Source organism: Coregonus lavaretus (assembly GCF_964263955.1).
Source record: "Coregonus lavaretus genome assembly, contig: HAP1_SCAFFOLD_839, whole genome shotgun sequence".
NCBI classification, from domain to species: Eukaryota; Metazoa; Chordata; class Actinopteri; order Salmoniformes; family Salmonidae; genus Coregonus; species Coregonus lavaretus.
This window is the reverse complement of record NW_028165314.1, coordinates 73331-86602: the sequence shown is the minus strand read 5'-3', so window position 1 is coordinate 86602 and position 13272 is coordinate 73331. Positions and strand designations below refer to the sequence as shown.

Below are 13272 nucleotides of genomic sequence, written 5' to 3'. Positions count from 1 at the left end.
GCCCTTTTGTGTTCAATAAGAACGCAAAGAGCAATGGTCGGCAAATCATCATCCCTCTTCAACCTATTTAGGCCATAAGATCTACATTTTTCTCAGACATAACAAGGACAATGATGTTTTCATCTCAGTCTATAACCACAAGGACCTGAAGTGACCTTCGCTAGCCAGACAGTACACTACAACAATACACAGAGATGCAGGTATTATTCTGGTCCCTAGAAGCAGTTGAGAATCTTTTCCTCTTGTTGTCTCAAATCCCCCGTCCTAAAAAGACACCTTCGGAGAATATCTATTCTATAAGCAATGGACTTTCATTTCAAAGATACATTTTAGCTTTAAAAGCATTCATTGTATTGAGACAGCCATCAGAGTGGCAAACCAGAAGTGTTTTTTTAGACAGCCATCAGAGTGGCAAACCAGAAGTGTTTTTTTAGACAGCCATCAGAGTGGTAAACCAGAAGTGTTTTCTTTAGACAGCTATCAGAGTGGTAAACCAGATTTCTTTTTTTTTTTTTTACATCCATCATAGTGGTAAACCAGAAGTGTTTTTTTAGACAGCCATCAGAGTGGTAAACCAGAAGTGTTTTTTTAGACAGCCATCAGAGTGGTAAACCAGAAGTGTTTTTTTAGACAGCCATCAGAGTGGTAAACCAGAAGTGTTTTTTTAGACAGCCATCAGAGTGGTAAACCAGAAGTGTTTTTTTAGACAGCCATCAGAGTGGTAAACCAGAAGTGTTTTTTTAGACAGCCATCAGAGTGGTAAACCAGAAGTTTTTTTTTTTGACAGCCATCAGAGTGGTAAACCAGACAAGTGTCAACAACTGATCTCCCGTCTGCCTCTTTGATCTGAGAGCTGCTCTATCCCTCCGACACACTCTTTCATCACCTTATGCTCAGGAGAATGTACACTCCTCTTTTCATTCCTGTCTTCTTTGTGTGTGTTTTGTGTGTGTTTTGTGTGTGTTTCTGTGTGTGTTTTGTGTGTGTGAGTGTGTGAACAGGCTTTCTGAGATGTGGTGCTTCATGGTAGTCTCAGTGTGGTTATTCAATGATCACTTACAGTGTATATTGTTGTAACGGTTGTGCCTGTGTGTGTGCGTGTGTTAAAAATCATGAATAAGTAAATCCATTTTGCTGGCCGTAAAAGTTGTCAGTGGTGCATATATTTACATAGTAAGTTATTTCCTCTTTTGAGCTTGCAGCTTTTGAGAAAGCTTTGATGGCATCCCAGTTCCATTTCATTTGGTATATTAAAGGATTTATACAGAGAATAAACTGCACGAGATTAGGCTGGCCATTTGGATTTTAACATCTCAAAAAATCCCTTTTCCTTGTGTTCCACTCGGAAGACCAAGCTACCATTCACTTGGATGGTTGTTTGTGATGTTTATTGATGATTGAATCTAAACCCTGGTCATATTTAGGTCTCAGAAATTTAGAAGCAGTCCAAAATAGTTGCACCAGTCTGCTGTCATGCCAATTAAGTATTATTCTTGCATTGGACACACGGACGTGCGCACACACACACACACACACACACACACACACACACACACACACACACACACACACACACACACACACACACACACACACACACACACACACACACGCACGCACGCACACACACACACACACACACACACACACACGCACAAACACACACAATAATAAATATTTACGGAAAGGTGAAACAAATCCAAGCTAAAGCATTTGATGTTACAATAAACACAACACCACCTTATCTCTGTCCAATCAACACACTCTTTACCGCAGCCTGACCAGCCAATCAGCAGTGTCTCATCAGTGCTTTGAAAGTATGCAAACTTGAGGATTTGGGTCACCCTGTTCTTTCTGGGTACGTGTCCTGTTGATAACACAAGTCTCTGCTGGGGAACAAGGGAGTCATTCTCCTTAAAAGACAGAGTAAGAAGAGAGGGAAGAAAGGATGAGAGACAGCACTCTACCGAGACATGAAAATAGGACAGCTAATTAGAGGATGCTAGCTGAATTAAAGAAGAAAGCAGTCTTTGAAGATGCTTGTCTGATTTCCTACCTGTTACATTTTTTTCACTTCATTTGTTTAGGAATTCTTCCATTTGATTATCTGTGCCATGCCCAAAATAATGGTCCTCTTCTCTCAAACCAGGGCTCTTCATTCTGTGTGTGTGTGTGCAAGCGTTTGTATGAACTAGTGCTTGTGAGTCTGTTTGCATGTCGGTCTGTCTCTCTGTGTCAAATCATCTTTATGTAAACATATACACCGTCTATGAACGGTCTCTTTCATGTGGCATGGTCGCTGCAGATAAAGAATCAGACCAAGTTGTTATGCTGGGGTTTTATCCTATTTATTATGCTGCTGGGCCAATTGATGTGCTGTGGCCTGTGGGGAGATGGAGCTGATTGTAAATCGTCCTTGCTCCTCTAATGTAAGCACTTGGTGCCTGGCCATCGGCGTCAAGCTCTCTCTCTCGCTCTCTCTCTCTCTCTCTCTCTCTCTCTCTCTCTCTCTCTCTCTCTCTCTCTCTCTGAGTTCTTTTGATAATTGTTTTCTTTATTACATCCTCTGGCATTGCTGCTCTAATAACTTATTAATGGCAGCCGTTCAGCCTCGGTCGGTGGCGGTGCATTCAGGTCTGGCCTGGAAGATGACACTGGCCCTCACTGATTTATCAGCATCGGCTGTACAAGGTGAGAATAATTTACTCTGTTTGAGGTGCTAAATTGTGGCAACGGGTGCATGAAATGTGACAGAAAATTACAGAGAGCCCGAGCCAGGAGAGGAGAGGAGTGCTCGGGGCGGGGACGGAGAAAACAAGCCAGTGGACCTTGGCTTTAATGGACATTGTTTTCAGTGTGTTTTGATGCACCACCGAGGCTTGCGACCTTGAGACAACGACGACGGATGGATAGAAAGGCTGCTATTTTCATCATTTTAATCCATGGGTTTTACTGAGAGATTTGTCAGGTTTGACACCATTTGTTGTCGATTTGACACTGGCTGCTTAATCTTTATTCAGAGTGGCAAAAATGGCTGCCTTGTTGTTGTGGTTGTTTTCTGGCAGGGTCATAAAGTCAATAGTGACAACAACCTTGGACCTCTATATAGCTTGTTTAATACTACATTGACTTTCGGCTCTATTCAACAGTGATTCAGAGGTCTACAACTCAGGCCCTTGAGTTGAAGGACCATGGAGCCCAAATCATTCCTAAATCTGAAGGATTTACTTGAACCAGTTCCACAGAGAAGGCTTCCCCAGTGAACTCATCTATTATAATGGATGCTTTCATTCAATACCCAGCAGGCAAATAAGGTACCCTTTGTCTTCCTAATGATGAAATCAATCCATCGTCCTCCGCCTCTCTCCCCTGGAGACGCAGCACAGTGCAGCCAACACGCTCCACACCCTCCACAACTCAACACCCTCCACACCCTCCACACCACACCCACATCTCACTGACAAATCCCAATGGCAGCCGTCTCTCCAAACACACTAACCCTGTGAGGAGGAGGTGGGGGGAAACATGATGAATGGAGAGGTGCCCAGTAGCTCTGTCAAATCTATCGCTCTGTAAGTGAGGCACGTTCCCCGACCGCTGGGAGATCATTTGTCTTAATCTCTGGGCGGAGAACGTCAGGATGTGGGCTATGGGCGCCAGGCAGAGAAGAATGGACCTCTTTAGTGTAATCTCTGACACCTGACCGACGGTGCGCTGATACACGGCACCAAGATCTTTGATTCAACCAGGAGATGGAGGGGAGAGAGGAGGAAAGGAGGAGAGGAGGGATGAGAGGAGAGGGGAGAGGAGGAAAAGAGAAGAGAGGGAAGGAGGCCTCAGCTGGAGGAAGAACAGGTGGTTTAGAGGGGGTGGGGAGGTAGAGGAAGAGGAGGTAGAGGATGAGGGGGTGGGGAGGTAGAGGATGAGAAGGTAGAGGATGAGGGAAGATGAGGTAGAGGATGAGGGGGTGGGGAGGTAGAGGATGAGGAGGTAGAGGATGAGGGAAGAGGAGGTAGAGGATGAGGGGGTGGGGAGGTAGAGGATGAGGAGGTAGAGGATGAGGGAAGATGAGGTAGAGGATGAGGGGGTGGGGAGGTAGAGGATGAGGAGGTAGAGGATGAGAGAAGATGAGGGAAAAGGAGGTAGAGGATGAGGGAAGAGGAGGTAGAGGATGAGGGGGTGGGGAGGTAGAGGATGAGGAGGTAGAGGATGAGGGAAGAGGAGGTAGAGGATGAGGGGGTGGGGAGGTAGAGGATGAGGGAAGACGAGGTAGAGGATGAGGGGAAAGGAGGTAGAGGATGAGGGAAGAGGAGGTAGAGGATGAGGGAAGAGGAGGTAGAGGATGAGGGAAGAGGATGAGGGGGTGGGGAGGTAGAGTGTGAGGGAAGAGGAGGTAGAGGATGAGGGGGTGGGGAGGTAGAGGATGAGGGAAGAGGAGGTAGAGGATGAGGGGGTGGGGAGGTAGAGGATGAGGGAAGAGGGAAGAGGATGTAGAGGATGAGGGTAGAGGAGGTAGAGGATGAGGGAAGAGGATGAGGGGGTGGGGAGGTAGAGTATGAGGGAAGAGGAGGTAGAGGATGAGGGGGTGGGGAGGTAGAGGATGAGGGAAGAGGAGGTAGAGGGTGGGGGAAGAGGAGGTAGAGGATGAGGGGGTGGGGAGGTAGAGGATGAGGGAAGAGGAGGTAGAGGATGAGGGAAGAGGATGTAGAGGATGAGGGAAGAGGAGGTAGAGAATGAGGGAAGAGGATGAGGGGGTGGGGATGTAGAGGATGAGGGAAGAGGAGGTAGAGGATGGGGGAAGAGGAGGTAGAGGATGAGGGGGTGGGGAGGTAGAGGATGAGGGAAGAGGAGGTAGAGGATGAGGGAAGAGGAGGTAGAGGATGAGGGGGTGGGGAGGTAGAGGATGAGGAGGTAGAGGATGAGGGGGTGGGGATGTAGAGGATGAGGGAAGAGAAGGTAGAGGATGAGGGAAGAGGAGGTAGAGGATGAGGGGGTGGGGAGGTAGAGGATGAGGGAAGAGGAGGTAGAGGATGAGGGAAGAGGAGGTAGAGGATGAGGGAAGAGGAGGTAGAGGATGAGGGGGTGGGGAGGTAGAGGATGAGGGAAGAGGAGGTAGAGGATGAGGGAAGAGGAGGTAGAGGATGAGGGAAGAGGAGGTAGAGGATGGGGGTAGAGGATGAGGGGGTGGGGAGGTAGAGGATGAGGGAAGAGGAGGTAGAGGATGAGGGTAGAGGATGAGGGGGTGGGGAGGTGGTACGTTGTTGAAGGTCGTGTCTGGACCAGGGGTTATAAAGCAGAGCAAGATGGTTGTTTGGTTCTGGTGACATCACACTTTATCATGTTGACTGTCTAGTTGATGGCTGGTGACATCACCCTTTATCATGTTGGCTGTCTAGTTGATGGCTGGTGACATCACCCTTTATCATGTTGGCTGTCTAGTTCATGGCTGGTGACATCACCCTTTATCATGTTGGCTGTCTAGTTGATGGCTGGTGACATCACCCTTTATCATGTTGGCTGTCTAGTTGATGGCTGGTGACATCACGCTTTATCATGTTGGCTGTCTAGTTGATGGCTGGTGACATCACCCTTCATCATGTTGGATGTCTAGTTGATAACTGGTGACATCACCCTTTATCATGTTGGCTGTCTAGTTGATGGCTGGTGACATCACCCTTTATCATGTTGGCTGTCTAGTTGATGGCTGGTGACATCACCCTTTATCATGTTGGCTGTCTAGTTGATGGCTGGTGACATCACCCTATATCATATCGGTTGTCTAGTTGATGGCTGGTGACATCACCCTTTATCATGTTGGCTGTCTAGTTGATGGCTGGTGACATCACCCTATATCATGTTGGCTGTCTAGTTGATGGCTGGTGACATCACCCTTTATCATGTTGGCTGTCTAGTTGATGGCTGGTGACATCACGCTTTATCATGTTGGCTGTCTAGTTGATGGCTGGTGACATCACCCTTTATCATGTTGGCTGTCTAGTTGATGGCTGGTGACATCACCCTTTATCATGTTGGCTGTCTAGTTCATGGCAGGTGACATCACACTTTATCATGTTGGCTGTCTAGTTGATGGCTGGTGACATCACTCTTTATCATGTTGGCTGTCTAATTGATGGCTGGTGACATCACGCTTTATCATGTTGGCTGTCTAGTTGATGGCTGGTGACATCACCCTTTATGATGTTGGCTGTCTAGTTCATGGCTGGTGACAACCACCTTTATCATGTTGGCTGTCTAGTTGATGGCTAGTGACATCACCCTTTATCATGTTGGCTGTCTAGTTGATGGCTAGTGACATCACCCTTTATCATGTTGGCTGTCTAGTTGATGGCTATTGACATCACACTTTATCATGTTGGCTGTCTAGCTTATGGCTTGTGTTGTGGGATCAGGCCCTGTCTGGTTGATGGTTTGTGTTGTGGTGTTGTGGGATCAGGCCCTGTCTGGTGGATGGCTGGTGTTGTGGTGTTGTGGGATCAGGCCCTGTCTGGTGGATGGCTGGTGTTGTGGTGTTGTGGGATCAGGCCCTGTCTGGTGGATGGCTGGTGTTGTGGTGTTGTGGGATCAGGCCCTGTCTGGTGGATGAATGGTGTTGTGGTATTGTGGGATCAGGCCCTGTCTGGTGGATGGCTGATGTTGTGGTGTTGTGGGATCAGGCCCTGTCTGGTGGATGGCTGATGTTGTGGTGTTGTGGGATCGGGACAAGCTCTGGAATGCGGCTAAGGCTGTCACCATGGTGATGGATGGAGATGCATTGAGTCCCTGCTCTGGTAGACATTAGTCAGCCAATGAGCTCTGACCACCAAGATTTGAAAGGATGCAACGTGTCTAGAAAAACAGACAGAGATTAACCCTGTCCCTCTGCTACTTCTCTGAATTGGCTGAAAGATAACAGCTGTCTGTCTGTCTGTCTCCAGCCTGAAAACACATTTCAATGTTTGACGTTGATGTGACATTAAGCGTGTATCTAAAAAATGAAACAGACAGAATAACCTTTGGATAATTATGATTTTAAGTGAAAACTCAGCTTGGCAATGTCTTCTTTAAACCAACTCTCAGTAGACTGATGTTGTGTGTGTCTGTGTCCCACCTCTCTTTGTGAGCTGGATGTTGGCCTGTCGTCTGCCGTTGCCATTCTCCACGAAGCAGGAGTAGTTCCCCAGATCAGCCTCTTCCACCGAGTCAATGGTCAGGGTGATGGACACCTCCTGCTCTCCCAGGTGCTCCCGGATAAGCCTGCAGGGGAGGGAGGAGAGGAGAGGAGAGGAGAGGAGAGAGGAGAAGGGAGGAGAGGAGAGGAGAGGAGAGAAGAGAGGACAGTCTCTGTGAGGACTCTGTCTGTGATTGATTGACAATTACCCAGCATTAACCCCCTCACTGTGACTTGATTACCCAGGAGGGCTGACGTGGGGGGCAGATTAGCGAGGATGCTAATTTCACTGGAGATGTGACTTAACATAAATTGGCCTTGACACAGATTGTGGACAGAATAGTAGTAAAAGCATCACTACAAGGGATGGTACACTTTACAAACCATGGATGACCGTAATACCACAATGGGAGTATACATAAAAAACCTACAGTGGTCAGTCATAATTTCTACAGACTTTGCGGTCATTTCTAATTCACCTACTTGCATTGAAAGTCGACACCATTTTTTCAGCTCGCACAGAGTGGCCTAAGAAAACTAGCTAAATAATGAGGTTGAAAAAGTAGCTTTTTATAGCGGTAGGCTGCTATGGAAACGGAGGAACGGCAGAGAAAAACAATATGAGTTAAAAAGTAAATGAATCTCTCCTGCTAGGCACACACAGAGCAGACGGAATGAATTGAAAAATAATTATATCTATTCTCTAGCGTTTACAGATATCGCCTGCCATTTTGGCTCCTTTATGACACTCAGCCTAATAATGCGAAAAAGACGACTGTACGAGTGTCACTCGCTGTTGTTCTCCACTCCCTTGGGGACACTTGAATATGGTTCATAACAATCAATCACATTTTTCATCTTCAGCATGTCAGGGAAGGAAGGGGGAAGTACATCTGGTGAATTACAGAGCGCAGTGCAGACGGTGGAAGTGGAAGGCAGACTGACATGGTGAATCTAGTAATTACAGCTGTGGTAATGCTCTCAGCCTTCCAACACCCAGCTGCTTTTAATTGAAGCTCCATGAAGGAGATAAGGTGGCGAGACCTGTTGGAGTAGGGGAGGAGGAGGTGGGAGGAGGAGGTGGGAGGGAGGAAGGGGGGAGGGAGGGAGGGGGAGAGAAGGAGGTGAGGAGGGGGAGGATGTTGATGGGAGGAGGGGGAGGGGGAGGATGTGGGATGAGGAGGAGGTGGGAGGAGGAGGAGGTTGGTGGGAGGAGGGGGAGGGGGAGGATGTGGGAGGAGGAGGTGGAGGAGGAGGTGGAGGTAGAGGAGGAGGTGGGAGGAGGTGGAGGAGGGGGGAGGTGGAGGAGGGGGGAGGTGGAGGAGGGGGAGGATGTGGGAGGAGGAGGTGGAGGAGGAGGTGGGAGGAGGTGGAGGAGGGGGGAGGTGAAGGAGGAGGTGGGAGGAGGTTGTTGGGGAGACACAGAGAAGGGAAAATGACATTCAACAGACTATTGTAGACTAGATACAGTGGCTGACGTGGAGACTTCAACAGGCTATTTCTTTTTTGTCATTTAGCAGACGCTCTTATCCAGAGCGACTTGCAGTTAGTGAGTGCATACATTTATTTTTTTAAATTTATTTTTCATACTGGAAAGGCTATGCAGTAGACTAGATACAGTGGCTGATGTGGAGCGTCACACTATTCAGTCTGTCACATAAGCCAGAGGGGTTATGTGTTTGAGAGCGGTAATATAGAGAATTCCTCCTGGTATACCATTGGAGAGGATAAAATGTCCTAAACATAATCGAGTGGTCTGGTCTCCTATTGATGTATCATTCAGAGGCGGTGAGGGGGCTACTTCTGATATCTCACATATAATGCACCCCTCCATCCCTACTGTTCTAATGATCTCCTTCCTCTTCACACTGGAGTCTATACAGACTAGAGGTTAAATCACTTCAGTCTTCTCTTGAAATAGTTTTCTTTATGTTGAAGCATCTGTAATCATTTGATCATCATGACCATCTTGACCTCCCCATCTGTAAAGTGGTATCACTGTGCAGTAGTTCACAAACAAGACAACAGAAACAATAATTTGATGATGGGGAGTTCAGCATACAAAAGCTACTGGGGTGATAGCAGACTAAACTCCCCTCCATGATGAAGGAACTTTCTGATGAACTTTACCAACGGCATGGAGCTGAGACCAGGCTTTTTTAATTTATTTTTTATTTTTTAGGGGGTAGATCAGCTTTAATATTGCAGATAGATTGTAACTTCCATCAATGTAATTGTCTGCATCACTTCCAATCCCCCATATGTTTTTTCCCCCGCAAATATATATATATATATATATATATATATATATATATATATATATATATATATATATATATATACATACACATACATATACACATACATACATACATATAAATACATATATATATACATATCCTTAAAAAAAAAATATTTCCCTTTATTACTTTCCAACCCCACCACCCCTCCCCTAATTGGAGTAAAATACTGAACAACAACGCTTAGGCCTCTACTTCCAGCTTATAAATACTATATACATTTTATGGATACAGTCAATTTTACAATCATTATATTTTGTTTGTTTTTACTCCTGAACTTCCTCTACCCTCAACATCTCCGATAATTTTCATGATGTCCATCCAGTTTGCCATATCTTTCCAACTGTGCTCTTTCACAAAAGCTCTCAACCTATAACCTATATACTTATTATGGACACAGTATGCTTTACATTAGTCATCCTGTTGTTATTAGTTGTTGTTAGTTCTTATTAGTCCCATCCTTCAGCGCCATTCAACACCTCCCATCGATCTCTTAACACCATCCATATTGGATTTCTATTTGCCATATATTTTTCAACTGTACTGTGATGTTTCACAAAAGTTCTGAACCCTTCTATTCTCATTGTTTCTACAGATTGTAAATTGAAAATAATTTTTTTTGCTAAAAGTATTATTATATTATTGATCGATTGACTATGACTTTTCAGATCACCCAGTAGTGCCATCTGCAGGGTTAGCTCCAGGTAAATATTGGACCTGTGACCATAAACAAGCTACAAATGGACAGTACCAAAACAAATGATCTAATGATTCTGTCTCTTCGCAGCAAAATCTGCAGAGTTGGGAAGATTATATCCCCCATATAAATAACAATAATTTTTGAATCCGGCGTCGTTTTACGTATCAGTTCATAAACAATTTGCCATGGAATCGGTACGTCAAAGATCTCTTCCCAACTATTTTGCAATCTATATGGGACGGCTGTCAATCCTTTGGTCCTTAAATGAAACTGGTATACTTTTTTATTTATCACAGTTTTCTTTAACCAATTATGGTCTTTAATGCAGGGCTGACAGACAAGTTCCTTACTTTTTCCCCCTTCTACTTCCTGTTCCATTTTTGCGGTAATGCTGCAATTATTTGGTTGTAATTATGGGTAGAGCAGACATTTCCATATGTTTTTGTTAGCTGCACGTGCGACATAACTCCACCAGTCCTACCTATGATATAATTTATGAAGATTATACCTTTTTTAAACATTCTTTCAATTTTTTTTTTTTTTTTATCAATTAGTATATTTGAGTTTATGCACAATATTTGTTGCATTATTTGTTCTGTCGTTTCTGGAGGATTAAATTGAAATTGCAACCAACTTTCTATGGCTTGTTTTAGAAATTGTGATATTTGGGAGATTATTTCCTTTCAAATAACTGAAAGTGAGAGGTTGTAATCTGAATAAAGGGAAAAAGGCCATTCTTGAACATGGGGTGAGACAATCTTACTAATTTGCTAGAGAACCAGTTCGGCTTTAAGAATAACTTTTGTATGACTGAAGCTTTTAGTGATAGGTCTAATGCTTTAATATTTAATAATTTCTGTCCTCCGAATTCATATTCATTATATAAATAGGCCCGTTTAATTTTGTCTGGCTTGCCGTTCCATTTTTTTCTCATATAATTTAAAGAACTGTTCACTAGGCGTAGGAAAGACCATAAGCAAATAGGTAAACTGGGTTATTACTAAAGAGTTAATCAGGGTGATTTTTCCACAAATAGACAGGTATTTACCTTTCCATGGCAGCAAGATCTTATATATTTTTGCTAACTTTCAATTAAAATGTATTGGAGTGAGATCATTTATTTCATTTGGGATATGTATTCCGAGTATATCCACATCAACATCAGACCATTTTATTGGTAAACTACACGTAATGTTTTATTTTTTAGTGATCCAATACGTAATTTAGTACATTTATCATAATTTGGTTGTAATCCAGAGAGGTTATAAAATGTATCTAGATCCTCTATGAGGCTGTGGAGGGATTCAAGTTGTGGATTTAAAAGAAAACATGAAACATCAGCGTACATCTTTGTTTTTAAGCCCTGGATTAATCCCTTGATATTATTGTTGGATCTGATTTTAATAGCTAACATTTCGATGGCCATAATAAATAGATATGCCGATAGTGGACAACCTTGTATTACTTCTCTTGACAGTATAAAACTTTTTGAGAAATAGCCATTATTTACTATTTTACACCTAGGATTACTATACATGATTTTAACCCATTTTATAAGAGATTCTCCAAAATTGAAATGCTCCAGGCATTTATATATAAACTCCAGTCGTACTTTATCAAATGCCTTTTCAAAGTCAGCTATGAATAGCAGGCCTGGTTTCCCAGATTTTTCATAGTGTTCTATTGTTTCAAGTACTTGCCTTATTTTACCTCCAATGTATCGTCCATGTAAAAAACCTGTCTGGTTAGAATGAATAATATCTGACAGTACCTTTTTAATTCTATGCGCTATACATTTTGCTAGAATTTCTGCATCACAACACTGAAGTGTAAGGGGCCTCCAATTTTGTTAATGGCCTGAATCTTTATATTTCCCACTTGTATCCTGTTTCAGTAATAATGAAATCAGACCTTCTTCCTGATCATCTACCATTTACATAGCCATTTATTATTATTATTATTTACATAGGAGTGGTTATAACATGCTAATAACGGTCCTCTGAGTATATCAAAAAAGGTTTGGTATACCTCAACTTGTATGCCATCCAACCCTGGAGTTTTCCCAGACTTAAAGTCTTTAATTGCATCCAGAAGTTCCTCCTCTGTAATTTCACCTGAGACCAGGCTTTGTGGAATCTAGCTCCGACTAAATCGATTCCCCCAAGGTCAATACTTCAAAAAATGTGAATTATTAAATGCCTAACTTGTACCTATGTTTGTCCTCTGTAGTTGCGTCTTTCTTTGTTTGCTGAAATCCATACTCAATAAATGTTAATCAAATACAACAACAGACTGTTTGCTCATTGCTGTTGCTCTAAGATGGCAATTCAGCACCAATGCATGTGCCAATTGAATCCCAACAAGTAAACAGTCGGTTGTGGTATTTGATTAACGTTTATTGAAAAGGTATGGATTTCAGCAAACAAAGAAAGTAACGCAACTACAGAGGACATCCTCCTCCTCCATCCCTCTCCATCCCCCTCCACCCCTCTCCATCCTCCTCCACCCCTCTCCATCCTCCTCCACCCCTCCATCCCTCTCCTCCATCCCCCTCCATCCCTCTCCTCCATCCCTCTCCATCCTCCTCCTCCATCCCTCTCCATCCCTCTCCATCCCTCTCCATAGTGTGGTCAGACAGGCAGGGACAGAGGACCATGAGGCTGAAGGATGGAGCTCCACTGATGGCTTTTTAAAGAGGCCTGAATGGCCATGTGTGTGGCTACATGGATTTAATGGCTGTAGAAAACCACTGGGAATCATCATGGGTCAGATCTGTCTCCGTTAGCTTTAAATGTCTCCCTGCACTATTAGAGATGACTATTCTGGGTGATATCTGTCAAGGCTCGGTCGGAGTGTGTATGTTTGTGTGTGTGTGTGAGGGGGGACAGTGTGTGAAGCTGAAGGAGCGAAGCTAGATGTAGATGGAAGGGCGACGGGGTCCTTGATGTTCTCTGCAGTGAGAAGCCAGTGTGATCACACAACACCAGATAGGAGAGAGGAAACATCGTAGGCCCTCAACAGAGGAGAGGCAGCTGCATGTGAGTGGAGGAGGAGGAGCGGGTTGGTTTGATCAACCGTGAGAGCTCTCCAATCCCTCTCTGCGG

At 44.3% G+C, this 13272-nt stretch overlaps 1 protein-coding gene across 1 annotated transcript in view; it reads right to left on the bottom strand.

Annotated features, from left to right (window-relative positions):
- The window catches only part of LOC311115990 (interleukin-1 receptor accessory protein-like 1), a gene marked incomplete at both ends in the record, with an annotated part of 75253 nt that overhangs the window by 10263 nt on the left and 51718 nt on the right, over window positions 1-13272 (bottom strand). The window contains one exon of the mRNA XM_084191123.1: window positions 7109-7254. Coding sequence (XP_084047249.1) covers window positions 7109-7254 — 146 coding nt within the window. The remainder of the gene's footprint in view (window positions 1-7108; window positions 7255-13272) is intronic.